Source organism: Aotus nancymaae, unplaced genomic scaffold (assembly GCF_030222135.1).
Source record: "Aotus nancymaae isolate 86718 unplaced genomic scaffold, 86718_ANA_hifiasm-v0.15.2.pri h1tg000064l_1, whole genome shotgun sequence".
In the NCBI taxonomy this organism is placed as follows: Eukaryota; Metazoa; Chordata; class Mammalia; order Primates; family Aotidae; genus Aotus; species Aotus nancymaae.
Window position 1 is genome coordinate 25126850 of NW_026988479.1, and position 26057 is coordinate 25152906.

General features: G+C 54.7%; 1 protein-coding gene across 2 annotated transcripts in view; it reads right to left on the reverse strand.

Annotated features, from left to right (window-relative positions):
• Positions 1 to 22467, reverse strand: part of PDGFRB (platelet derived growth factor receptor beta) — a 42585-nt gene extending 20118 nt beyond the window's left edge. Inside the window, exons 1-6 of one of the 2 annotated variants that reach the window (XM_012451620.3) lie at positions 21974 to 22467; positions 3401 to 3446; positions 1952 to 2275; positions 1230 to 1496; positions 361 to 488; positions 66 to 240 (exon numbers count right to left, since the gene is read on the reverse strand). In XM_012451620.3, coding sequence (XP_012307043.2) covers positions 66 to 240; positions 361 to 488; positions 1230 to 1496; positions 1952 to 2275; positions 3401 to 3440 — 934 coding nt within the window. In that variant the 5' untranslated portion in view covers positions 3441 to 3446; positions 21974 to 22467. Of the gene's footprint in view, positions 1 to 65; positions 241 to 360; positions 489 to 1229; positions 1497 to 1951; positions 2276 to 3400; positions 3447 to 4825; positions 4849 to 21973 lie in introns of those variants that run through there. The other variant, XM_012451678.3, reaches the window with a different exon arrangement.
• Positions 22468 to 26057: the final 3590 nt, after the last annotated feature.

The window sequence follows — 26057 nt, forward strand, 5'->3', positions numbered from 1 at the left end:
CCAGGGCTGTGACAGGCTCTGGGTCAAGCTCAGACTGAGGGTTGGGCTGAGCCCAAGGCACGCACCAACCACAGTGACGTTGATGGCCTTTTCATCCTGATGGTCATTCACACTCTCTGTCACATTGCAGATGTAGGTCCCCGAGTCATCCAACTCGGCACTGGGGATGTGCAGGATGGAGCGGATGTGGTAAGGCATATCCAAGAGGAAGTCAGTCACTGGCTCCACCAGCCGCCCGCTCTGCAGGGACAGGTTGGGCAGGCCCCCCAAATCAGGAGGGGCCAGTGAGGGATCAGCCCGAAAGCCAGACACCCACCCCTTCCTGGCCCCTTCTCCGACCCCTGCCTGGCCCCACATTACCTCTTGGCGGGGGTACGTCCACTCAAAGTTGACCACCTCATTCCCAATCACGATGCACATGAGGGTGATGTTCTCACCCTGGCGGACCACAGTCTGCACAGCATTCACGGAGACGTTGATGGATGACACTGGTGGAGAGAGATTGGCTTAGGATTGGGGAGGTCACCACCAGCCACTAGCACTTCAGCTTGGGGATAGGGTAGGGGGCTAGAGAAGGAAAGGATGACTGATGTAGAAGAGTCATTCATTCAACAAGTATTTACTGAATACCTACTACATGTCAAGTACTATTCTAGATACTGGCGCTACAGTAGTGAACAAAATGGACAAAATCTCTGTTCTCATGGAGCTGATATTCTAGAAGGGGTAATAGTCTGGAAATCAAAGTACCCTCTGGAGATCTACATACAGGAGACATGTATTGAGCACGTACCATGTGCCAGGTGCTCTCCAGCTTTTTTTTTATTTAATCTTCACAATGATCCTATGAGGTAGGCAGTCATTGTTCTCCTCATGTTACAAGAGGGGAAGCAGGCTCAGAGAGATTATGTGGTTTGTGTAAAGTCACTAGGATGGAAAATGGCAAAGCTGGGATTTCAACCCCACTGGCTCTGAAACTTGTGCCCTCACCGACCATTTTATACAGGCCAGCTCTGGCACTATCGTATTCTGCAACAGGGGGCAAACTCCACCCTCTCTGCCCCTAGTTTCCTCACCTGTAACACGGGGAAAACACTATCTCCCTTCCCAGGCTGTGGTGAGAATCCTATGAGAAATGGAGCCGCACACTTTGCAAACTGTAAAGGGCTATTCCTCTGTGGAGGGTTATACTTGCCTCTGCTGAGCATCGGGCCAGAAAGGGAGCTCACCCTGGAGTCTGTAGACATAGTAGGCTTCGGAATCCACCTCCCTGTCCCCAATGGTGGTTTTGCAGATGTAGCTTCTGTCCTCGAAGATACCAGAAAAGCCGCGTTGGTGATCGTAGAGGACAGGCAGTGCAATGTCCCCTTTCTTCTCGTGCAGTGTCACCACCAGCTGCGGGTCTGTCACTCGGCATGGAATCGTGGTCTCAGTTATTTCCGTGAGAAAGATGAACAGTTCCTCGGCGTCATTAGGGAGGAAGGCCACAGTGGGATCTGCCAGGAGTGGAGCCGTGAATGAGTCAGGGGAACTGAGTTTCCGGCCATCCCCTGAATTGCTGTGTGGCAAATCATTTGCCCTCTCTGGCCCTCTGTCTCCCCATGACAGAATAAGGATGCTCCCAGAGGAGCATAAATCAAATGTTAGAGCTGGTCCCTTCCAGCTCTAATGTTGGATATTGACAGTGCCAGGGTAAGAAAGGAGACAAGTCACAAGCTGAAGTGCAGCTGATATCTGGAGCTTGGAGAATGGGGAAGATGCGATGTGGGGGCCAAGAGGGAGCAGATTGGAAGCAGCTGAGAATATAGAGTTCTTGGGAGGCAGGAATGGGGTGACTGGCAAGGAAAATGGCTGCATTTCACAACAAACTAAAGCACTCTCTGGACTTCCCCTGATGTCTTCAGTTGAAAAGAGGGGTAAGGAGTGGGCACACAGGCTGGGGGGTGCTTACCTGGCACAAAGATGTAGAGCCGTTTCCGCTCATCGAGCTCCAGGCCACGGGAGTCATTGTAGGTGCAGAAGTATTCTCCCGTGTCTAGCCCAGTGAGGTTGTTCAGTGTCAGCACACTGAAGAAGCTGCCGTCCTGGGCCTTGGCCATTTCCTGCGGGGGCTCCTGGGACATCCGTTCCCATACCACCGGAGCTGAACCCGAGCAGGTCAGAACGAAGGTGCTAGAGACATTGAGGACAAGCTCTGGCCCCGGGGGTGTGATGACCAGGCCCTGAGAGACCTGTGGTTCCAGCAGTAACAGCAGGGGCAGCAACAGCAGCTGGCCTTTGAGAGAGGACGTATCAGACATCAGGGCACAGGGACCTCAGCACCTCTCCCAGGGCTGAGCCTGAGAGGGGGCTGCATATGCACAGCCCTCAAGTCCTTGAAGAGCACAGCTACTTTATCTGACATAGACGGGGGCTCTCCAGCCTTGGCTCTGAGGACCGCTCCCCCAGCTCCAGGGTGCCAGGGACTCCTCCAGACTGCCTATGTCAGTCCTTTAGACCCCAGCCTCTGAGTCCTTCAGCAGTGCTGTGTTCAGGCAGTAGGCACCAGAAGGGGCCAGGAAATCCTCGGGAAGCAATTCCCTGGCCTCCAGTTCCTGCATTGCTTCCCAGGTCACTTTCTGAGCCTCTTCCCTACAGCTGCACCCCCCTCCCTGCTGCCCAGATTCTGCCCAAGACCTAGAGGTGGCTCTGGGTGGGAGAAGGATGGGAGGGAGGGGCTCAGGTAGCTCAGCGTGGGGGTAGAAAAGCTGCTGAGGCCCCTGTGGGCTGGAGGGGACTGGGGTTGGGGGTGCATGTGTCAAGTGATTGGTTCCCCTCCATGACATCCCCTGGAGAAGGATTTTGTAGGCCACACCCTCCATGCCCCCTGGTGATAAAGATCAGGAGGGGAGGTGGGCGGTCAGGTAGCTAGTCCATCTCACGGTCGTCTGCCAGGTAGGCTGCTGGCTGGTCATTAGTTGCTGGGTCAGCCGCTCGGCCCCTGCAGAGCTGAGAACATGTTCACGGGCAGGAGTGAGCAGTGGGGCATGCTGAGAAGCCCAGCAGGGCCTTGGAAGCTCCCAGCCAATGAGGGGTCCAAGCAGGGTGCCACAGACCCACCAGATGGAGGATAGGAGGCCAGGGGTGTGTGCCAGAAGGTGGGGTGGGGTCTGGAGCGCCAATCAAAGGATTAGAGCTGATGGTTCTGGACAAGCAGGGGCCCACTGACGCTTTCTGAGCTGAAGGACTGGCAGCTGGAGGTCTCCACAGAGCCCCCTGGAAATCTGGGAAACTGAAGCCAGAGAGCAGAGCAGTGCGCCTGGCGCTTCACGCCCTGCCGCCAGCACACATCACCCCTGCCAGCTCCAGGGTCCCGCTCCGCAGCCCCCCGGGTCCCCTACCTTATCTCCCATCTACCTACCTTTGAGGGCCAGAGCTGGCATCGCACCCGGAAGCTGCATGGTGTCCTGCAGAGTTAAACAGGAGTCAGGGCCCAGGGCGGGCGGAGGCAGTGCCAGGGCCTATCTCACCACCTGCTCCTGCAGAATGAGCCCCAGCTTGGGCCACCCAGCCTTCATGTCCAAAGGGCTGAAGTCAAAAGCAAGGACAAAGCCTGAAAGGTCACTCATACCCACAGGCCCTCTCCTCTCCATCCCAGACTCAGCCTTGGGGGGGTCTAGCCCCCACTCTGGCTCTGCCTGTGGCTCTCATGTGGCCTCGGCTGCGTCCCCAGCCTCTCTCCGGGCCTTAGTTTCCCCATCTGTACAGTGAGGGAGGGGAAGTTGGGCTGGATGGTGTCCAGTGGCCTGCCAGGTCTGACAGCCTGTCCTCCGGGTGACAGTTCCAATACCAGGCCCTTATCTGCCAGGACAAATATTTGGGAAAGTGTGATGAAAGACCTGCGGGGAGGAGTGGGGAGGCCAGAACCCAGAGAACTCCCGCAGCTCCGCAAGCACAACAGGAAATGGAGGCGGCTGTGGGCTGTGGGAAGGGAAGCGGGGGAGCCGGGGCTGTGGAATGTGGGGGGTGGGCCTGGACCCCTTTGCTCAGCCCAGAGCATACAGGGAGGCCCAGGGCAGAGCGGCTGGGCCCAGGAGAGGCCCCATTGAGCAGCCAGGACTCACAGGTCCTTGGAGGCCAGTGAAGCCAGACTCCCCACCCCCACCCCCAGGGTCCAGATGGGGAAACTGAGGCTCTGAGAAGGTGAGAAGTTTGCCCAAGATTCCACAGCAGAGCTTGTCCGAGAGCGAGACACACAGAGAGAGACCTGGAATGACAGAAGCAGAAGGAGACAAAGACACAGAGACAGAGGGGGTGCGCAGAGAGACAGGACCGGAGGCACTGAGAGCCAGAGGCAAGGAAAAAGACAGAGACAGGCTGAATGGGGGCGGCCCTTGCTTTCCCCTAACTTGGAAGACACACCTTGGGTCCCAAGAGACCACCAGGAGCTAGGTTTGCCAAAAGTCCTCCTGCAGCATTGGCAGGAAGGAGGCCAGAGGATGGGGGTCACAGAGCTTGAGTTTGGGAGGTGGTGATGTGACAAGACAACCAGGAGGCTCCTCTGGCCGTGGGGCTGCCCAGCCCGGCCTGCCTCTAAAGGCCGTGCCCAGCTTGCCCCTGCCTCCCCATCTCACCCCTTTTGGTTTCCAATTTAGGGCTGCGCACCAGGTTTGGGCCCCAGCATGCCACCTCTCGTGCCACTGCTCTCCCTGTAGCCTAAGTCCCCAGCTCTGGAAGTGGATGATGGTGAGTGGCACACCTACCAGGGCTGCATTCACATGTCAGGGGTGGGACAGAAGCGAGGCTCCCCCTCCCGTGGACCCCTAGTCTTAGCTCTGCCCAGTACCCCAAGAAGCAGTCTGAGCAAATCAGCTCTTCTTCTCCCCATCCCTTTCAACCGCCTGCCGGAAGGTCTCCTAGTTTCTTCCTCTCCCCTCTCTGAATTGCTCCCGACTCAAAGCCCAGCCCTCTGACACCCCCTCCACAGCCACTGCTCCCCACCATCCCTCTGTCTCAGCCCCTCCAGCTGGACGCCAGGCCTCCTTGGTCAGGAGGGAGCAGCGCCAAGGCAGAGCCAGCAGCCCCCACAGAGGCCCATCTGCCCCTCCGTGGGTGCCCCTCTGGCTGCCCCCTTCCTGCTAGAGATCTCAGCCAAAGAAAATCATTAGCAGCCGAGGCTGGGGGAGGGGGTCACTTCAGCCTCTCTGCCCCTCCCCTCCCAGTCTCCCTGGCTGGCCACACTGTTTATTATTCTAAAGCAGGAATTTGGCCGCCTGGCCAGGAGAAGGGAGGTCACTGCAGCGGGGCTCGCCTGGCTCTGGAAGGCTGGGCTGGCGGTGTGGGCTGAGCCCTCATGGCATGCAGCCCCCGACCCTGCTCCCATGTGGCACTCCATCCTCTTCCCTTCAGGCCCCCTCCTGCCAGGCCTGGGGCTGGGGGTGGCTTAGAGACTCTGAGCTAGGGGGAATGCTTTTCGAATGGGCAGCAGAGGCCCAGAGAAGGAGAGAAGCATGCCCCAATCACACAGCAAAAAGGCAGATTCAAGCTGTGGGGAGAGGACAGGCAGACAGTGTGGATGCTGTAGGGAGGGTGTAGGCACCCCGGGGATCTTGGACTGGCTTTGCTATGAATAGAGCAATCAGCTCCCTTCATAAGCGCCCTGGGACCCACTGTGAGACTGAACGAGCCTCCATCTTCTCTGGACTCCGCTTCCGCATCCATACAGAGGGTTTGCAGGTGTCATCTCTAGAGCTGTGCCTGTGATGTAGCTCTGCCTTTTTTTTTTTTTTTTTTTTTTTTTGAGATGGAGACTTGCTCTGTCGCCAGGCTGGAGTGCAGTGGCACTATCTCAGCTCACTGCAACCTCTGCCTCCCAGATTCAAGAGATTCTCCTGCTTCAGCCTCCCGAGTAGCTGGAACTACAGGCACCTGCCACCACGCCCAGCTAACTTTTGTATTTTTAGTAGAGATGGGGTTTCACCATGTTAGCCAGGATGGTCTCGATCTCTTGGCCTTGTGATCTGCCTGCCTCGGTCTCCCAAAGTGCTGGGATTACATGCATGAGCCACCACACCCGGCCAGCTCTGCCTTTTTGACTGGCCAAAGAGAAGGTTCTAGTCACCATGAATCTTACTGGGGTGTTTTGAGGAGGTGGGGGCTAGTAAGCAGGAGGGAGCTACATTCCTGAGGCTAGAGTCCCATGAGAATCCAGTATCCATCTCACTCCGCAGATGGAATTTCCATGACTATTCAGCCATAGACTTGCTGTGCCAGCTTTGACAAGTTGTTTCCCTCTCTGGGCTTCAGTTTCCCCATCTCTACAATTAAGAATTAGACAACAGTGTTTCAGGGGACTTCTGCTGGTGATGTGGAGCCCCAGGAGGCGGCAGGGGAAGAGTGGTAGGGACAACAGGCTGGAGGGCCAGGGAGGGCAGAGTAGGGCTTAGGGCACTCAGACATGACCTCCCAGGCCATCTTGGATGACTCTCTGACACCCCCTCATTGTCCACCCAATGTGTTAGGGGCCTCTTTCTACTTCCCAGAGGCTGCTCTGGTTCCAACCAGTCCCAGGGAGGCCCAGGCAGCTGACTTGATGGTGGTGGGCTTCCCTGTGACAACTTCCCCTCTTTAGGAGGACAGTACTCCAGGGAAGGGTCACCTAGGACAACCTGGATGTCACAGTCAGAGAGCAGGCACTCCCCTACCTGCTGTCGCTCCTGTCCAGGAGGCCTCTAGAGTAGAGAGAGGGAGGGAACCCCTAGGTGTCCCCCTTTTGCCCATGAAGAGAGTGTTGTATGCCAGGAAACCCTCATGATTCCTTCTATTCTGGCCAGGTTGGAGGCTCAGAGGCCCAAGGTGGAGATCATGCCTAGCTCCTCACGTGACTCAGAGGGACGGACCCCTTAGGGGAGCAGAGTGAGGACCCTAAGCCCATGGGAGCAGAGTGAGGATCCCAAGTCCAGGGGCACAGAGTGGAATGCCAAGTCCAGGGGAGAGGAGTGGGAACCCCAAGTCCAGGGGAGAGGAGTGGGGGGCCCCAAGTCCAGAGGAGAGGAGTGGGGGGCCCCAAGTCCAGGGGAGAGAAGTGGAGGGCCCCAAGTCCAGGGGAGAGGAGTTGGGGGGCTCCAAGTCCAGGGGAGAAGAGTGGGGGGCCCCAAGTCCAGGGGAGAAGAGTGGGGGGCCCCAAGTCCAGGGGAGAGGAGTGGAGGGCCCCAAGTCCAGGGGAGAGGAGTTGGGGGGCTCCAAATCCAGGGGAGAAGAGTGGAGGCCCCAAGTCCAGAGGAGCAGAGTAAGGACCCCAAGTCAAAGGGAGCAGAGTGGGGGCCCCAGTCCAAAGGAGTAGAGTAAGGTTCCAAAGTCCAGGGGAGAGGAGTGGGTGCCCCAAGTCCAGGAGAGCAAGCATGCTTGGGGAGTCGTTCTCAGAGCCCAGACTTCCCTCCTCCCAGCATGTACACTTCTCAACTCCTTTCCCACCGCCTTAATCTAAATAAATCCAGCCCATCTTGGCCACATCCGCCAGCAACAGCTTCCCTCCCTCAGGGTCCTGAGGCTCCCACGACACAGGCAGGCCAGGGAGGGGGCCCTGCATTGCTGCGGGGGCTGATGGAGGAAGCCTGCACACGGTGAGCACATGTACACAGCACAGATGCACAGATACCTGCCTACGCACTCGCTCACACGCTCCTCTGAAACACATACGTTTGCATCAGGCCACGTGTGTGCCAAGCCCTCATGCAGGCACCAAACATGTGCACACCCACACAAAACACAGGCACACAGCTTTCACTGTGCCTAGCACACATGGAGATGCACTCATGTGCAACAGTTCACATGCATATGCAGCACATACAACATGCACAGAACTGTGCACACAGAACCCCAAATTCACCAGAACACACAGCCATATGCATGAACAGACAAGCCAGAGAGCCCGTGTTACTGTGTCAGGAACCATTCTGAGCATTTGGCATGTATTGGCTCACTTGATCCTCAGTAAATACTATGAGGTAGATACATTTCCATGTTACAAGTGGGGAAACCAAGGCAGAGAGCACTTAATAACTGGGCTAGGAACGCAAAGCAAGAGGGGTGGAGCAGACATTAAAGTGAAGTGGTGTGACTCCGTGCTCTATGCCACCAGCGCCACTGCTTCTCTGACCAACATGCATGTTTGGTTGGGTCTAGGGAGAAGGCAGTGGGGACTCAGAAACAGATGAATTTGAGAGTTACTTAGCTGAGAATCGACAGGACTGGGTGATTTAATATTGAGGGGCTGGGGCCAGGTGCGGTGGCTCACGCCTATAATCCCAGCACTTTGGGAGGCTGAGGCAGGTGGATCACAAGGTCAAGAGATCGAGATCATCCTGGTCAACATGGTGAAACCCCGTCTCTACTAAAAATACAAAAATTAGCTGGGCATGGTGGCGCGCACCTGTAGTCCCAGGTACTCGGGAGGCTGAGACAGGAGAATTGCTTGAACCCAGGAGGCAGAGGTTGCAGTGAGCCGAGATCACACTGTTGCACTCCAGCCTGGGTAACAAGAGTGAATCTCTATCTCAAAAAAAAAAAAAATTGAGGTGCTGGAGAGAGAGGTATGCACCCCTGTATCTGGCTTGAAATACTAGAAGGCAGGAGTGTGTGTGCGTGTGTGTGTGTGTGCGTGCGCGCCCATGTTGAGGGGACAATGCCATTTTCTGACATGAGAATGAGGCCAAAGAGCAGGAGTGAGAGCTGAGACTGAGCTGGTTTAGGATGCGGAGGGTCTGTGGGCACTGAGGGGACAGAGGGATGCTCAGTCTGGAGGCCGGGAACAGGCCGTGTAGAAACAGGATTGAGATGGGATGAGAGAGGGCCACCCTGCGCAGGGAGAAGGGGGATGCTGGGGGCAGGCAGTCTCAGGCCAGGGATGTTCTGAATAAACCAAATGCCTGAGGGAGGAGGAGGCCTGGCTGTGGGGTTATGGGGTCAGAGTCTTGGAATGTCAGCACGCCAAAGCCCTCAGGGATCATCTCTCCGATCCAATGGCCGTTCTGTGTTCCATTGTACTGGTGGGGAAACTGAGGCTTAGAGAAGGAAAGTGAGAGTCCCACTGTTTTGGCCTAGACAAGATGGGCTTGGGTGGTCAGTGGGGCTGAAGCTCACCTGCCTGCGCAGCTTCCTGCCTTCAGCCCCTGCTCAGACGTGAGGCTGGTGGCTCAAGGCCCCAAGGTGCAGGCTACAGCGGCTGCCCCGCCCTCTCCACAGCACACCTGTCCTGACACACATTGACCTTTGTTTCAAAGTCACTTTCTCTGTACAGGCCCAGCCAGGCAGGGATTGGTGACTGGGACTCAGAGGAGGTAATTTGCTAAGTTGTTGACAGAAGTGAGCAACAGACTCTAGGCTCCTGACCCAGTCCAGTCTTCGGATACTTTACAGGCCTGGGACAGACTGGCAGGGGGTTGGGGTGGGCAGTCTGGCACCTGGTTCTAGTCCCAGTTGTGACACCCACTTATAGAATAGTGGTCCCCTCATCTGCAGAGAATACATCCGAAGGCCCCAGTAGATGCCTGAAACTTTGGATAAAACCAAACCCTGGCCAGGTACGGTGGCTCACACCTATAATCTAAGCACTTTGGGAGGCTGAGGTGGGTGGATCACGAGGTCAGGAGTTCAAGACCAGCCTGATCGACATGGAGAAATCCCATCTCTACTAAAAATACAAAAATTAGCGGGGCATGGTGGCACATGCCTGTAATCCCAGCTACTCAGGAGGTTGAGGCAGAAGAATCGCTTGAACCCAGGAGGCGGAGGTTGCGGTGAGCCGAGATCGCACCACTGCACTCCAGCCTGGGAGACAGAGTGAGACACTGTCTCAAAAAAACAAAAAACCAAACCCTATCACCAAACCCTATACATACTATGTTTTTCCCCCTACAAATACATACTCATTATGAAGTTTTATTTATACATAAGGCACAGTAAGAAGTGAAAAACATTAAGTAATAAAACAGAACAATGATAACAATATACTGTAATAAAAGTTATGCCACTGTGGTCTCTGCCGTAAAATATCTTACTGTACTGTATCACCCTTCTTCCTGTGAAAGCATGGGATGGTACAGTGCCTACATGATGAGATGAAGTGAGGTGATGGCGTAGGCATTGTGAAGTAGCATTAGGCTACTACTGACCTCCAGATGTTATCAGAAGGATCATGTATGTCATCTGCTCCAGGTGATCCTGGACCATCGAGCCATGATGATGTTGATGGCTGGATGTGAGGAATGGCCTTTGTTGATGACTACCAGGAGGGTAGTGTATATGGACAAAGGGATGATTCACTCCTGGGCGGGACAGACAGGACAGTGCAAGATTTCATCACACTACTCTGAACAGCACAAAATTTAAAGCTTATAAGTTGTTTGTTTCTGGAATTTTCCATTTAATGTTTTTGGACCACAGTTGATCTGGGGTAACTGAAACTTCAGAAAGCAAAACTGCAGATAAGGGTGACTACTGTCCAGTCCTGTCCCTTGCTGAGCCTCAGTTTCCCCATCTGTGCAAAAGGGTGGGCAAAACTGTCTTGAGAGCACTTTCAGGGCTGGCATGCTGTGGCCTCAGGACTCCATGCCGGGAAGGCAGCTGTGCCGAGTTGGAATGCTAGGCTTGGGGTGGGGGTGCTGGGGAGGGGCCCCAGCCGGGATGTCATGACTCAGCTCAAAGAAGGCTGCCAGTTCCAGGCCTGGGAGTGTGTGGGGGCAAGAGGCATCTGGAGCCAGGGATGGAGTCCTCCCGCCAGCAGCTAGCGAGTAGGAAAGGGACAGCAGCACAGCCTGGGCCTGGCTGCGAGTCTGGCCCATGTGGCTGTCCCCAAGCAGGCTGAGATGTGGGTGTGATCTGGCCACGTGGTCAGGGAGCCCCAACCTGGGAGCCAGGGAAGAGAGCAGACTGGCTTCTCCACCCAACCTTTGAGAACCTTCCAGCCCTGGCCCTGATAGCTCCCTCACAACTGAGGGAGGAAGACGGCTGCCCCCAACTCAGTTCCCCAAGGCCCAGGCCAGCTCACACTTGTCACTCACTCCGTGCTCCTCTCCCCATGAGGCCTCCCCAGGGAACACAATGGAAAGAAATGACCTATTTTCTGGAAGTCCAAAATAAGATGAAACATCTGTCTGGAATGGAGCCAGGCTGATAAAGAACGGGCTGATCTCCCCAGCCCGAGCCCCCATCTCCTGCAGCACACACCCCCTCACCCGTCAGAGTGCATGTGCTTGGGGGTGGGGCCGGCCAGCTCCTTGGAACAGCGCGTGGGAAAGCACTCAGTGTGTGCCTCACGGCTGCTGGGGGCCCAAGGGAGGAGGCCTGGGTCCCCAGGAAGGCTGGGAACCAGCCAGAGAAGGAGGTCAGTGAGGGAGGGAGGCCCGCTGCACACCCCTACCCAGCGGCTGCACAGCAAGCACTTCCTGCCTCCTGCGGCGCCTTGAGGGCCACCCCCAGCGCCCTGTGGATTCCTGGTCCAGAGTCCCCCCACTCACCCCGGGCCCCATCTGGGCCTCCAACACCCTTAAAAATAACAATAATAATAATAGTTACCTCTGATTTAGTACAGTTGACCCTTGAACTACACAGGTTTGAACTGTGCAGGTCCACTTACACGTGAATATTTTGAACATGTGAAACAGTCACATCCTTCCTATCGTGCCACCTCCTCCACCTCTGCCACCTCAAGAGCAAGGCCAATCCCTCCTCTGCCTCCTCCTTCTCAGCCTACTTAATGTGCAGACGAGGGAAAAGACTTTTACGACGATCTACTTCCACCTAATGAATACGGAATGTATTTTCTCTTTTTTGTGATTTTCTTTTCTCTAGCTTACTTTATCATAAGAACACAGTATACAATATACATAACAGACAAAATATGTGTTAATTGACTTTATGTTATCAGTAAGGCCAACAGTAAACTATTAGCAGTTACATTTGGGGGGAGTCAAAAGCTATACATGAATTTTCGACTTTGCGGGTGGTGGGCATCCCTAGTCCCCTCGTTGTTCAACGGTCCACTGTATTTATCACCCACCATCTGGGTGAAGCTCCTTATGTGAATGATCTCACTGAGTCCTCAGAACAATCCCATGGCATCAGTACTGCTTCCTCATTTTACAGATGAGGAAACTGAGGCACAGAGTGGTTACATTGTTTGCCCAAGAGCTTGCCAGTGGTGGCTCCAGTGTTCGATCCTGGGCAGACAGGCTCCAGAGCACACAGCCCAATGCCCGTGTGACAGGCTGTCTGGGGCAGGAGGCAAAGATGGGGAGCCCCGCAAAAAGGATAGCCTGGTACCTGGCACAGAACAAGCTTGAATAAAAAAATAAAAGTCATCAGCCTCATTCTTTCACCTTCTTTGTCTCAACATCTTTCATTCTTTGATGCTCTCTTTGGAGCTGGGTAAAGCTGAAGCTGACAGTTTGAGTGGAAAACAGTCACACTATGTTTCACAGAGCCCTACAATCAGTACATTTCCCCTATTCACATATCCCCGACCTTCTCTGCAACTGCATGCCTCCCATGACAGGGATCTCATCACCTCACCTGTGTCCCATTCCATTCTTAGCCAGCTCAGCATCTTCAGAGGTCAGACTATTGAGAATTGTTAATTACACTAAGTACAGTTTATCTCACTGCCTTCTCTGCTTATTGGTCCTGCTTCAATCCCCCAACCACCCTCTCCCCAAACACAGGACATCTCCCTAGTCATTGTTCTGATCCCCCCAATCTGGAAACAAACAAAAGCCCCTACTAATTTAGAGCCAGGCACTCTGCTAAATGAGATCATCTGGAGATTCTGTTTCATCCTCATGACCACCGTGTGAGGGGGGTACACTCATTTTCCCATTTTACAGAGGAGGATACTGAGTCTCAGAGACTTTTGGTAACTTTCCCAAGGTCACACAATAAGTAAGATGCAAAGGAACTGGAATGCAAACTCAGGCCAGTCTAACTCCAAAGTCTATGTTCTTTCTTTTTTAGAGACAGGGTCTTGTTCTGTTGCCCAGGCTGGAGTACAGTGGCGTGGTGGCACAATCATAGCTCACAGCTCACTACAGCCTCAAACTCCTGGACTCGAGCGATCCTCCCACCTCAGCCTCCTGAGTAGCTGGGACTATAGATGTGCATCACCACAACTGCCAAAACCTGAATTCTTGCCCAACATGCCAGACTGCCTATCTCCTACCCAGAACAGCTCTGTCCATCTGTCCAGACTCCCTCTAATGGAGTCCATATGGACTCTAGCATCTCAGAGATGAGAAGATCCTCAGGGGTCTGGGTCCCACCTCTGCTCTGACTGAGGGGCAGTGCAGGGGGGCCTGTCCTGAGTCACCAAGAATTTTAAAGTCAAGCTAGGGATAGAACTCAGGACCTTTCCGCAACTTCACTGCAGAGGCTGAGGGTCAGCACACAAGGCTGAGGAGAGGGGTCTTTGCTTAGGAAAGCCGGGGTCTGGCAGGGGCAGTGCTCCTGTGGGACAGAGCATCCAGGCAATCAGCCCAGGTGTGTGGCCAGCTCTGCCACAGGCCTGCTGTGCTCAGGGTCCAGGCCCGCCTCTGTGGGGGCCCAAGCACCCCCTTCCACTGTTTGCAGAGGGCCAGGACCTCTGCAGCTGCAGAGTTCCAGGCCTCCACCATCCCGAGCTGCCCTCCCTGCCCCCACCCCCCAGAGCCTCATCTCCAACCGGTGTCATGGCAACGGAGAGTGCCAGGCCCTGGCAGCCAAAGGAGCCCCTGAGAGGGGTCCCAGGCTGAGCCTGAGGAGGGGGGTGCGGCAGGCGCAGACAAGCAAACCTTCTGTTCCCCGGGCTGCTGCCAGCCCAGAGCAGCCATGGGCAGGGGTGGGGGCCGCAAATAGAATGGGTTCCCAGAGCCAAGTGGGCAGGGGACAGGCAGGCCTTGGGCCATTCACACTGACCCACCAGCACACAGCCTTCCCCCACAGGCCCAGGGCCTGCACATAGGAGAGGGGGAGCTAGCTAATGAGTAAACCCTCCGCTTGTCAGTGCCAATTACCGAACATTGAGATTCCCCTCAGAGCCCTCTGGGGCGGCAGAGCAGGAAGGCAGAAAACCCCCGTTTCACTGACCTTCTCACCATCTCAGAATTGGTCCTCCCACCCCTGTCTTCGGTCATTCACTTTCCCGCCCCTCTGTGCCTCAGTTTACTCATCTGTAGATTGGGGCTCGTCACTGAGTTGTCAGGGCTACCGAAGGAGTTAACACAAGCAAAATGCTCAGAACAGGGCCTGGCACACAGCCGTCTGCAAAGTTGGTGGCCACATTATTATTATTCATTCACTAGAGGGAGAAGTCACTCACTCACTCAGCCTCGCGCGCACAGCCAAGGCTCCACAGGACTAGGCTTCTCAGCAAAGGGAAGCATGTCAGAAGTGAGACGGTGCAGGAAGGCCTCTCCCAAAAAAGGCTCCTCAGGAAGAGGCAGCTGCTATGATTACTGGTGCGATTAGTAGCAACAGCCCTTTTCAGTGTACCGAGGGCTCAGTGAGGAGGGTCTCATCCTAGCACACTCAGGGATTTAGTGACTAAATCTAATGACTGCCAGTCCACTGTCTGTCGCCTACTTCTTTCCTGAACTTTTGTCTTAGTCCTTTAATATGACTTCCCACAAACCAGGAAACCTACCTAACACGATCTGGACTCTCTCCAGTTTCTTAATATGAAATTAGGACCTCAGTAGGTGCTCAATAAATGCTTACACAGTATGAGAGATTACATGTCTCTGTAGGGTCAGCTCTTCAGTCCCGGGGCCTCGGCTGCCTCCTAATAACACAGGATTCAGTAGGCTACGGAACTGACATGGGCAGGCACTGGTGACTCTTTCCTTCCAGGGAGGTGATGGGATGAGCTGGTGGGAGCAGAACAGACATATGGCACTCTGAAGCCAACAGGCTGCGCCTGATGCCATCCAGGGCAGAGAAATGGCATGGGAGCCCCGCCAGGCTGCGAGCCTGGTTCCAGCTGGAAGCCACTTATTCCTGGGTCCAAGCCCCAGATCTACCACCTCGTAACTGGGTGACCTTTTTGAGTTTAGCTTGTCTGAGTCTTGATTTCCTGGGAAATGGCATGAGAGACCTCCTTTTCCATTGCTGGGAGGGCCAGAGACGATGACGCACAGCACTTGGCACATCATGGGGGCTCGGTAAACGGTAACTCATATGAGTCTATGATTGCTCCAGTGGGGAGAGGGAGCATGGCTTCTTGAGGGAGGTGGCCTTGAGCTAGGCCTTCAGGGTTTCATTGAGTTCTTTGGCAGAAGATGCCAGGGAAGGGTATTGCCAGGGCTCTGTGGGAGATGGCAAGGCATCTGGGAGAAATGGCAAGGAGAGATGTGTTAGACTAGAAATGGGATTTTCAGCAAACAGGTAGGTGATGGCCAGGGAAGGAGGCAGGGAGACTTTGGGAAAGGTCTGCGGTGCTGTGTGAGGATTTGCTCTGAATGCACCAGGAAGCCAACTTTTCAGGGCATTGATAGTGACGGTGGGTGGTAGCTGCTGGCTGGGCAGGGCAATGCTGTAACTCCAGGCACTGTGGGGAGGGGGCCTCCAGGCAGGAAGATGACACCAGCAAGCTGGCATTTAGTGGGAGTTTGTGGATTAGGATGGGGACAGTGGAGGCAGCGAGGCTGGTTTTGGGGATGAAGACATCCCAGACCCAGCCTGAACTCCCAGCAGGACCAGTTACATAATTTGTGGGTCAAGCACAAAATGGAAAGGCAGGGCTCCTTGTTGAAAATTATTAAGAATTTCAAGATGACGACTACAGAGCACTAAACCAAACATAGGCCTTCACGAGGATGAGTGCTCATGAAGTCATCTCTGTGCCCTGGACTAAAGGGGAGGCCATCTGTCTGTCTCCATCCATCCATCCATCTACCCATCCACCCACCCACCAATCCATTTATGCATCTCTATATACATTTATTTATCTAGTCACCATTTCACTTATGCATTCAGCAGATAGGCCACGGGTTGGGAACTGACAAGGACACAGATGCAGGTGAGATGGGAGCCGCCCACAGTCCACCAGGTTGAACCTGCAACTTTACCTTCAATGCTCTGGGTCAGGAGGGGCCAGGGCTTCTGTGACATGTTTAGAAAGCTGAGCCCTGCCCCTCTAGGGCTAACTGGAAACCGCACCCCACCCCATACCCACTGAGGCTCAGCCTTAGAAGTGGAGAAGCTGGTGGGGCCACTGCCTTTGGGTTTTCTCTTCTCAGAAGGGAAAGTAACAGAATAGCAGCAACAAGAATGTGCCAAAACAGCCACAGAAAGTATGGCGGGAACTCTCAGAGACTAAGGGCAGAGTTGGATGGACCTCTGGGGGTCACTAAGCTTCTCCCTTGGCTTCTCTCCACTTTATTATAAGAGGAAACCATAATTAAAATGAAAAAGTGGTGTGGCCAAAGGCTCGGGGGTCCAGCAAACTACCCAGGAAGATTCGCATCTCTTGTTGGGACAGCTTTGCTCCTTTTTAGCCCAAACTCTGTGCAGAGAGAACTGGAGGCTGAGCCCTGAACAACAGAGGTGGAGCTGAGTCTCTCTAGGCCTTCAGAGACATGGTGAAGATACAGCACCTGTAGTGGAACAAAGGTGAGTCCAGGTCCCAGGCTCACCATCATCACCAATGATCTGTAAGGACCTCAGGTCCCAGGCTCACCACCATCACCAATGATCTGTAGGGACCTCAGGTCCCAGGCTCACCACCATCACCAGTGCTCTGTAGGGACCTCAGGTCCCAGGCTCACCACCATCACCAATGATCTGTAGGGACCTCAGGTCCCAGGCTCACTGCTGTCACCAATGATCTGTAGGGACCTCAGGTCCCAGGCTCACTGCTGTCACCAATGATCTGTTGGGACCTCAGGTCCCAGGCTCAGTGCCATCACCAGTGATCTGTAGGGACCTCAGGTCCCAGGCTTACCACCAGCACCAATGATCTGTAGGGACCTCAGGTCCCCGGCTCACTGCTATCACCAATGATCTGTAGGGACCTCAGGTCCCAGGCTTACCACCAGCACCAATGATCTGTAGAGACCTCAGGTCCCCGGCTCACTGCCATCACCAGTGATCTGTAGGGACCTCAGGTCCCAGGCTCAGCACCATCACCAATGATCTGTAAAGACCTTAGGTGCAACCCTTTCCCTCTCTGGACCTTAGTTCCTATCCATACAATAAAGCAGTTGAATCAGGTGACCCCCAAAAGTCCTTTTCATCTCTGACATTCAGGAACTTTCAGACCCCCTGACCCTCCCAAGGGACAGCCCTCTCCATCATAGGGTGGAGAAGCTGGCATCTCTGGCAGATAAAAGGTTTTGGGCACCTGAGACATCAAATAGCCCTGATCTGAACTAAGGAGAGGAGAGGATTTTAATGTGGTTAAAGCAATACACTTTGATTTTCAGGCCAGGAGTGGGCTGCTCCAGGAAGCATCTGGTGGATGTGGGGGGCGGGGGCAGGCTCTGGAGCTAGGGCTTGGAGGTTCAGGAAGTCTTTATCCTGAGGATCTGGGCCTGAGGGCTCGGGAGGGATGTGAGGTGGCTTCTACACTAGAAGCAACAAGTATGTGAATTTCACACCCACTCCTACTAGAGGTAGGTCCCTGTACCCATTTCTCCCCTCAGCTCTGGATCCCATCACTCATCTGGGCCAAAGCCTTGCTTTCTCTTGAAATTAGAGCATATGAGGTTCGAAAACTCAGCACTGGAAGGGACCTAAAGGGTTACAACATCCACACACAGCCCCTTGTGGGTCCACCTCCCTGGCCCTCCTTGATCAGCATCCCAGGAAAATGGGCGTGTGGGCTCTGTGGGAACCCTCCGAGCTCCTCGAGAAACTGAGCATGTTAAGGGGACACATTAATTGTTAGACGGTTCCTCCTTGTCATTGCAGGTTAAAGTTTTCCATTAGTGGTCATCGATCCTGACCTCTTTCTGTAATATGTAGAGAAAGGGTAAGAAAAAAAACCCTTTCATTGTGAAGTTAAATATGCATGATCCCTGAGTACACAGCAAGGCTTGTGCAGCTGCCAATCTGGGCTGGCGTGGCTTGGAATCCTGAAATTGTTTTAGGGCTGGAAGAAAGCTTTGCCATCATCTGGGTCAACCTCCTTGTTTGACTGATGGGAAAACTGAGGCCCCAAGAGGGATGGACTTGTGCACAGTCCATAGAGTTCTAGGGTCTGTTGACTACCTGCGAAATGCTGAGGGCCCCCACAGCTGAGGCACATTCTCAGGGTTTACACTGGATCCCCAGGGGCATCCCAGGCCCCATCCAGCCTCTCATCAAGGGGCTCTGGAGTCAGAAACACCCAGGAGCAAATCCCAGCTCTGCCACTTCTGAGCTGTGGAACTTTAGGCAACTGACTGCGCACTTTCTCAGCTGTAAAATGGGGAAAGTTTAGACAGGCATGGTGGCTCACGCCTGTAATCCCAGCACTTCAGGAGGCTGAGGCAGGCGGGTCACTTGAGGTCAGGAGTTTGAGACCAGCCTGACCAACATGGTGAAACCCTGTCTCTACTACAAATACAAAAATTAGCCGGGCGTAGTGGCAGGCACCTGTAATCCCAGCTACTTGGGAGGCTGAGGCAAGAGAATCGCTTAAACCCAGGAGGCAGAGGTTGCAGTGAGCTAAGATCACACCATTGCACTCCAGCCTGGGAGACAGAGCAAGACTCCGTCTCAAAAAAAAAAAAAAATAAATGGGGAGAGTTTATATATCTAATTTTGAGGCTGCTGTGATGCTTAAATTAATCTAGTAAGTATTTATTAAGAACGCCCTGAATGCTAAGCATGCTCTAGGCGCTGAGGAATACAGCAGCAACTTCGAGGTATCGGATGTAAAGCAGAATTGAAGTAGACACAGAAACTGCTAAGAACGGGTTGGTTCCTGTTGAATCATCCTGCTCACACTGCTTCCTAGCTGAGGTGCCATAAGCCCTGACCCTGGGCAGGGGCCCAACACCCCTTCCCTTCCCTCCTAACACTCTGGTCGTAAGACGAGGGCACTGAAAAAAGATTCTCATTCCAAGAACCCACTGCCTACTGGGTTCTGAATCAATTGCAAGAAATGGGTGGGCACTTCAGAAGACCCTTTCATCCCTTTCTCCCTCCTCACTGCACTCAACAGCAGCCTGTTCTCAGCAAATGCCCAGAGCACCCTCCTTTAGCCTAGGAGGCAGCTGGTCTCAGAGTCAGACTGTGGCCTGTGCCTGGAGGATGGACACAGATCTTTAGAACACGCGTGATGTCCAGGTCCCTTCCATGGGCAGAGCCTTTTGCAGGTTGCAGACTAATTTCATGGTCAACTGGTCCAATGCAGGAGGCCGGGAGAGCAGTGGCTCTCTCAGCTAGTGGCCGGAGGTCCAGCTGTGAAGTACAGGAGCTGTGAAGTACAGGAGCTGTGCTCAGCGCCTTGCCAATGCTGTTGTCTCATGGAGCCCACATGCGGCCTTGCTGCTCACAGAGAAGGAGACTGAGGCCCAGAGAGGCAAGGCGCTGGCCCAGGGTCACACAGCCAGAAATTGACTCAGGGTCAATGTATAGTCGTCTGATCCCCAAGCCTGGTGCTGTTTACCCACAGCGCTCACTGCCTCCCAGCTGTGGAAGCAGCTCAGAGATGGGATGTGGGGGGTCTGAGGTTGGCCACACGGTGGATTTGAGTCGAGCCAGGGCAAGCACTGGGTCTCCTGACTCTTGATCCACGGTGCTTTCCGCTGCCCGCCCCACATCTGGGGGCAATTACAAGTCCCAGCTCTTCTTCCCACAGAGGAGGGGGGCTGCTGATAACTGCTGTCTGGGAGAAGGGTGCTAACCAGATGGTCTCCTTCCTCTCTCAGGACCAAGCCAGGGCCCGGGCGGACCTTGGAGCAGTCAGACCTGAGGCTGCACTTTTGCTGGGGAAGGTGCTGAAGCCAGGAGCAGGCTCTGCAGGAGGACGAAGATTCTTCCCTCTGACTGGGAGCTTTCCGGGGAGCCTGAGGTGAAGCCTTTAGGGCCAGGCTGACTTCAGCCTAAACACCACCTCAACCCACTGTGTGGCCCTGGCAAAGTCACCTGACCTCTCCAGACCTCAGCTTCCTCATCTACAAAAAGGAGATCATAACACTGATTTCAAAAACTTGCCATGAGGATTCCAAGGTGTGGGAGGTACCAGGCTTTATGCCTGCATGGGCTAGGTGTTCAGGGACAGGGACCACTGTGACTGTATATCCCTGAATGCTGTGAATTCAGGGCCTCCTGCTTGGACCCTGAATTCACAGCACTCAGGGACATACAGTCATGGTGGTGGACTGCATGACTTCAGAACTTGTCACTAGAGGCCTCTGTGCTCTCAGGGGGTCACAGAGGGAAGCAGAGAGACTCCTCCCTGCTTGCAATGGAGAAATGCCACCTGGAGGAGCCACATGATGTCCTGCAAGGGCACCTGAGGCGAAGGCTGGAGGGTTGGTCTAGTCTCACACTTGGGAGCAGGTCTTCAGTGAGCTCCTCCTCCCTTTCACCAGGACATCTCAGCCCCACTGCCTACCAAGGGCTGGGCACTGGGGGCAGAGCACAGGCTGCTGAAACCTTTCCCCAGCAGAAAGTGCAGCCTCAGGTCTGACTACTGGGCCTGAACAATCTCCGATGAACAAACAAAACACAAACAGATCACCCAAAGGAGAGGGCCAAGTAGCATGGCTTCAGCACAAAGCGCATGGCTAGCACTTGGAAGACAGGAAGAACCTGGGAAGGCTGCCTGGAAGAGGTGGAGTACAGAATATCCCTGAAAGAAAAGTGATGAGGAAGGGCATTCCAGGAAGGGGGAAAATGGGGGGGCAAATGCCCACAAGCAGGATAGTGCACATTCCTTCCGGGAATTCTGGGATCTGACTGGCGGGAACAAAAGGCCCAAGTTTGGAGTAATGGGGCACAAGGAGATTCCAACCTCTCTAGGCTGTGCCACTTTCTAGATGTGTGGCTACAGTTATGTGGCCGCGTGAGCCTCAGTTTCCTCATGTATGAAGCGGAGGTAAAAACAGTGGCTGCCTCTGGGGTTGCTGGTGAGCATTACATGATATCAGTCTCATAAAGCACTCAGCGCAGTCACGGCGTGCAGTAAGTGTCGATCAGTGGCAGCCTCTGTTTGGAGCTGGGACTTTCTCCAGGCACTGGGGAGCCACAGGAGGATCCTGGGCAGGGAGGTGGTGTGATCAGATTTATGCTTTAGAATGGCATGGAGAAAGGGTAGAGTCCAGAAGGAGGGAGACAAAGAGGAGGCCTGAGTAGCTGCCTGGGGCCAAAGGAAATGGCCAGTGGCTGACCCCTTCTTCACAGAGGAGCCCCCAGATCTGATGGCCAGGTCCCAGCCCGCAGCCCCTAGCCCCAGCATGACCACTAGGGGGTTACCATGGCCCCCCATCGCCCTCAAACTTTCCTAGCCCTCAAACTTTTCTAGCTGCTGGGGGTTTCGAAGGATATCTTAGGAATCTAGAAAATTTGCAAATCCATTTAAATCTCCAAAGGTTGCCTGGTGGCTGACTGGCCTAAAGCCAGACTGACTCTTAGAAACACAGCTTGGGCGGAGAACTGCGGCGTGGGTCCTGTGGTCCTCGTCCCCTGTTTTTGACTTACCTGCCTACCTTCTCCCAATTCCCCTCTCCTGCCGCCCCCTCCCATTGACTGTGCTGTGATTTGGAGGCCCCCACTCAGCACTCAGAAACCCCTGGGGATGGTTTGATGAAGGCAATGATGAGTTGGAGGGGATGATGAGGTGGAGGCCACTCACCCCAGAGCAGGGGAAAGGAGAGAACCGGCTCCTCCAGCCCTGACATCACCCACAGTCTCCCAGCCTCCTCTCATCTGGTTTTGTTAAAAATACCTTCCATTTGTTTTACCTACTCAAAGAGACACAGGCTAGGGCAAAGGGACAGGGCATAGGGCTAGGGTTCCCACCCCTCCCAGCACTTACCTTGCTGCTGATGGCTTCTGGTGTGGGCACAGTTCCAGACTCTGGACAGTCACCCCCTCCAGGAAGTCCTCCTTACTGCTGTCTCCCCGTTATCGAAAGATTGCTGGTCCCAGAGTGGGTAACAGCTGGGTAGAAGGACAGGCAGGACCGTTGCAGGCTCCTGAAAGCTCAGGAAAACGAAGGGACGGAGGAAGGGGCTGCTGCAGGGGTGAGGAGCAGCCCAGCTTCGCCTCACTCCCCAAGCATCCTCCGGGAGGAGCAGAGCTGCCAGAGGGGCCGCCCTGGGTCTGGCTGTCTGCGTTGGGCAGGGCAGGCACAGGCTGCTGCTGGGCAGCTGGGCTGAGGGGCCGGCTCTCTCCTCCTCCTCGTTGATCTCCTCTCTGGCTCCAAGTTGCTCACAGAGCGATCCTGGGTCCCAGATAGGGCGGGCGGTCACTGCTGGCTGCTGGCAGCCCCAGGAGCTCACACCACCGTGGGCTTCCCCGCCCGCCCCCTCCCCCCGCCACTTTGGGGGAAAGGCTGCAGGGTGGCCTCTGATTGGCCCAGCTGGGAGAAGGGGGGCAGTGGGGCAGGGAGGGTGGACGCGTGCGTCTGTTTTCAATTTCAGTTTTTTTCCCCTCTCTCTTTCTTTTCCCCCAAGTTTCTTGTTTTTCTTCTTTTCCCTCTGCTTGCCTCCCTCCCGTCGCCCGTTCTCTCAGGATGTGAGGGGATGCTTAGAAATTCCACAGCCCACGCCAGCCACCAGCAGCTGAGTCACTTTTATCAAAGAGTGGCCTGGGCCCCACTTGCCCAATGCCCATCTTGGGTGGCGGCCTCCCCTTGCCATGACACCCAGGGGAGAGTCATTTTTCAGTGCCTCGGTTTCCCCATCTGTAAAGGAGATTCTGATCATTTCTGTGGTTAAGTCAACACTCATTCATTGAACAAGCATACTGAGCACTTACTACGTTCTAATACTATACTGAGTGCAGAGACACAGTAGTAAGACATGGTCCTGACCTCAGAAGCACCCAGGCTGGTGAGTGAGACATTCAGTGGGCAAGCAGGTACCCGGTGGGCAGACAGGAAGCTGAGAGTGCATTTACAAGGACTCCTAATGGAGGCCTGAGAGAATCAGAGGGCACTGCTGAGAAGAGGTGGCATGGAAGAGATGGAAAGATCCTCCAAGCTGATCAGTCATTTTTCAGAAGGAAAAACCAAGGCCCAGGGGTGAATTGGCACAGAGAGAGAATGTGATTTGGTCAAGGTCACCCAGCACAGATTGGATATGTCTGGATATTGACAGACATATTCCTTTTTGAGTCTCAAAGCCCCTTGGGTGCAAGGAGAGGATTATTTTCCCCATTTTATAGATGGGGACACTGAGGCCCAGAGGAGCAAAATAAGCTTCCCAAGCTCACACAGCAATGGCAGAGCTGGGGCAGAACTAGGCCTCATGAGTCACATGATGGAAGGGACACAAGTCGTCTGACCCCCGCCCAAGACTCCCTCATTCCAGTGTAGATGAGCCCCCAGCCCTGCTTTCTTTCTAGGTTCCGCCTGTGGCTCTTTCATTCAGTCACCCAACAAGATAATTTCAAGTATCTGTTTTGTTCCATTTCCATTCTCTGGATCTCCTTTCCCACCATGGTTTGCCAAGACTCCTCCAGTGCCCCCGGCTGGGTCTCTTCTTCCACCCTCAGCTTCTCAGGTCAGAGGACATCTCCACTTACAGACTCCTAGCCCTCGGATGGCAAAGGGCATTATTTCAGAAGGGCGTTTATTGTGGGCTCACCATCCCTGCTCCCACTCCTGTACATATGGGGAACTGAATCCCAGAGGGTGAAGAAAGGTGTCCCAGGTGACACAGGTAGAGGCCGCCTCTGCCCTCCTTCCACTCTCCCCTCTGCACTGCTAAGTCCTTCCTCCTCAGATTCCCCCAGGCCCATGTTCACAGAGCAGGGCATCTGCCTGAGCTGGGACTCCGTGCCAACCACAGTCATCTATCTTGCAATCATTTCTTGGTCTAGTCCCAATCGAGATTGCCCAGCAGAGCATCTGGGCTGGACCACACGGAAAGAGAAGTGTTTTCAGACTGGCTCCCTGCCACGGAGTGGGGACCATAAGAGTATACCCAAGAGAGGGGGCCTAGCCAGGTCTTTGTGGCAGCAGGGTCATAGGGAATGTGAAAAGATCCCACAGGGCACAAGGACAGGGATTTCTTGTGTCCAAAGACTCCGTCAGAAATGTACAACTCTCCTCCTAGCATCTGCCTGGGCCATTCACCTCTGAAGCCTTGGCTGAACTTCTGTGGCCAGGACAGCCTGGGGGGAGTCAGAAGACACACCAACCCCTAGTCCCCAAAGAAGCTAGTCTGGGAGTCAGAAGACCTTGTCACAGACTTATTGGGAGGCCTTGAATAGGTCCCCTGTCCTACCTGAGCCTCAGTTTCCCTAACTGTATATAACAGGGATGGACTTGCTGTGCAACAGGCTCTTGGGATGTTCTGTCTGCAATTTCCCTTAGAGCTGGACTCTAGCAAGGGAGAGGAGGATGGTGGGCCCTGGGGGTGGGGTACAGCTGGGGGCCAGAGATGCAGCACAGAGGGGAGGGGCAGTTGGCGGTGGCTCCCCTGGGAAGCTGGCGGCCTCCAGTTTCCGGCCAGCCCAGCCGTCCTAAGGCCCATCTGGAATTACTTAGCCCCTACCACCATTAACCCTTGGTGGGCACCAGGACCGTTCCTCCTTCTTTCAACTGAGATATGGGTGGGAGGCGCAGAGCCACAGGGAGCACCCCAGGGCACTCTCCAAGGGCAGGACAATGGAGGCAAAGGTGTCATGATTGAGAGGGGAGGTTGGAGAGCTAGAGATGGAGCTGGGTTCGAATCCCAGCTGCTCCATTTTCAAGCTACATGAATTTAGGCAAGTCACTGAAACTCCTGGGCCTGGGTTTCCTCCTCTGGAAAATGGAGATAAGTCAACGACTGATTGATAAACCTCTTAGGTTTGTACAAGGACTTAGTACATTGCCTGGAAGTGTTATTACTGAAATGGAGAGTTCCCTCATTTGAGCAGCATTCCATCATGTTGTCTCCTGGGCCAAGCCCTCCCTTCTCTGGGACTTGGTTTCCCTGCGCGCACTCTGAAGGGATAGGCAATGGACGGGGCACATGGGCAGTGCAGCGCCGTTACCCTGGGGTGGTCAGAGTGGCCCCCAGCCCCCCATGGACAGGACAAGCTATGAGCATCCTCACACCTGCCCAGATCTGGAGAGCCCAGTCCAGCCTTGGACAATGCTGTCCTGGGGAAGTCTGGGCTGAGCGTGGATGGGCAGAGGATGGAGTATGCGGAGCCCTGCCTGAGGTGGACTTGGATGGGGTGCAGTGGGAGAGGGGGCTCTGGGCCATAGGGTTCCACACTGCCCTCCCCCACAGCACAGTGGCACACTCAAGAGTTAAACATCTGGACTATGATGTTGGCAGCTCCAACCCAGCTCCACCACTTCCCAGGCGTGTGACGATGGGCGATGACATTGCCTGAGCTCCCTGAGCCTCAGTGCCTTCAACTGTTAAATGGGAACACATGTGTCTACCTCACGGGGTTGTGGAGAGGCCTGAATAAACCACGCCCCTAGGCATTTTGTCAAGCCCTAGAGCAGAACAAGAAAGTGCCACAAAAGGTGAGTGATCCTCAGGTGTCACCAAGAGCTGCTGTCACAGAAGTCCACCATCGGGGCTGGAGGGAAGCTCACTGACGTGCTCATTTCACAGCTGCTATGACTGACGCCAATGATGGAAAGGAACTTGGGCAAGGCCTTGCGATGTGTCAGCCACAGACTGGGACTGGAACCTCGGCTTGCTGTCTAGACTCATAGGCCCATGCTCTTCCCCAGAGGAGGGAGCCAGGCTGAGCAGACCCCTGTGCTAAGACCCCCCCCTCCCACCCACGCTTGTCAGAGCTGGAAGCTGCAGCTCTCAGTGGGGCAGGGGGAGGGAACCGGAAAGGGAGTCTGAGTGGGAGAATTCCCAGGAGGCTGCTCAGCCCTCACTCAGGCAGGCCAGCGGCCACCACATCTGGCTCTCCCACGCTCCCGGCTCTGCCCCCAC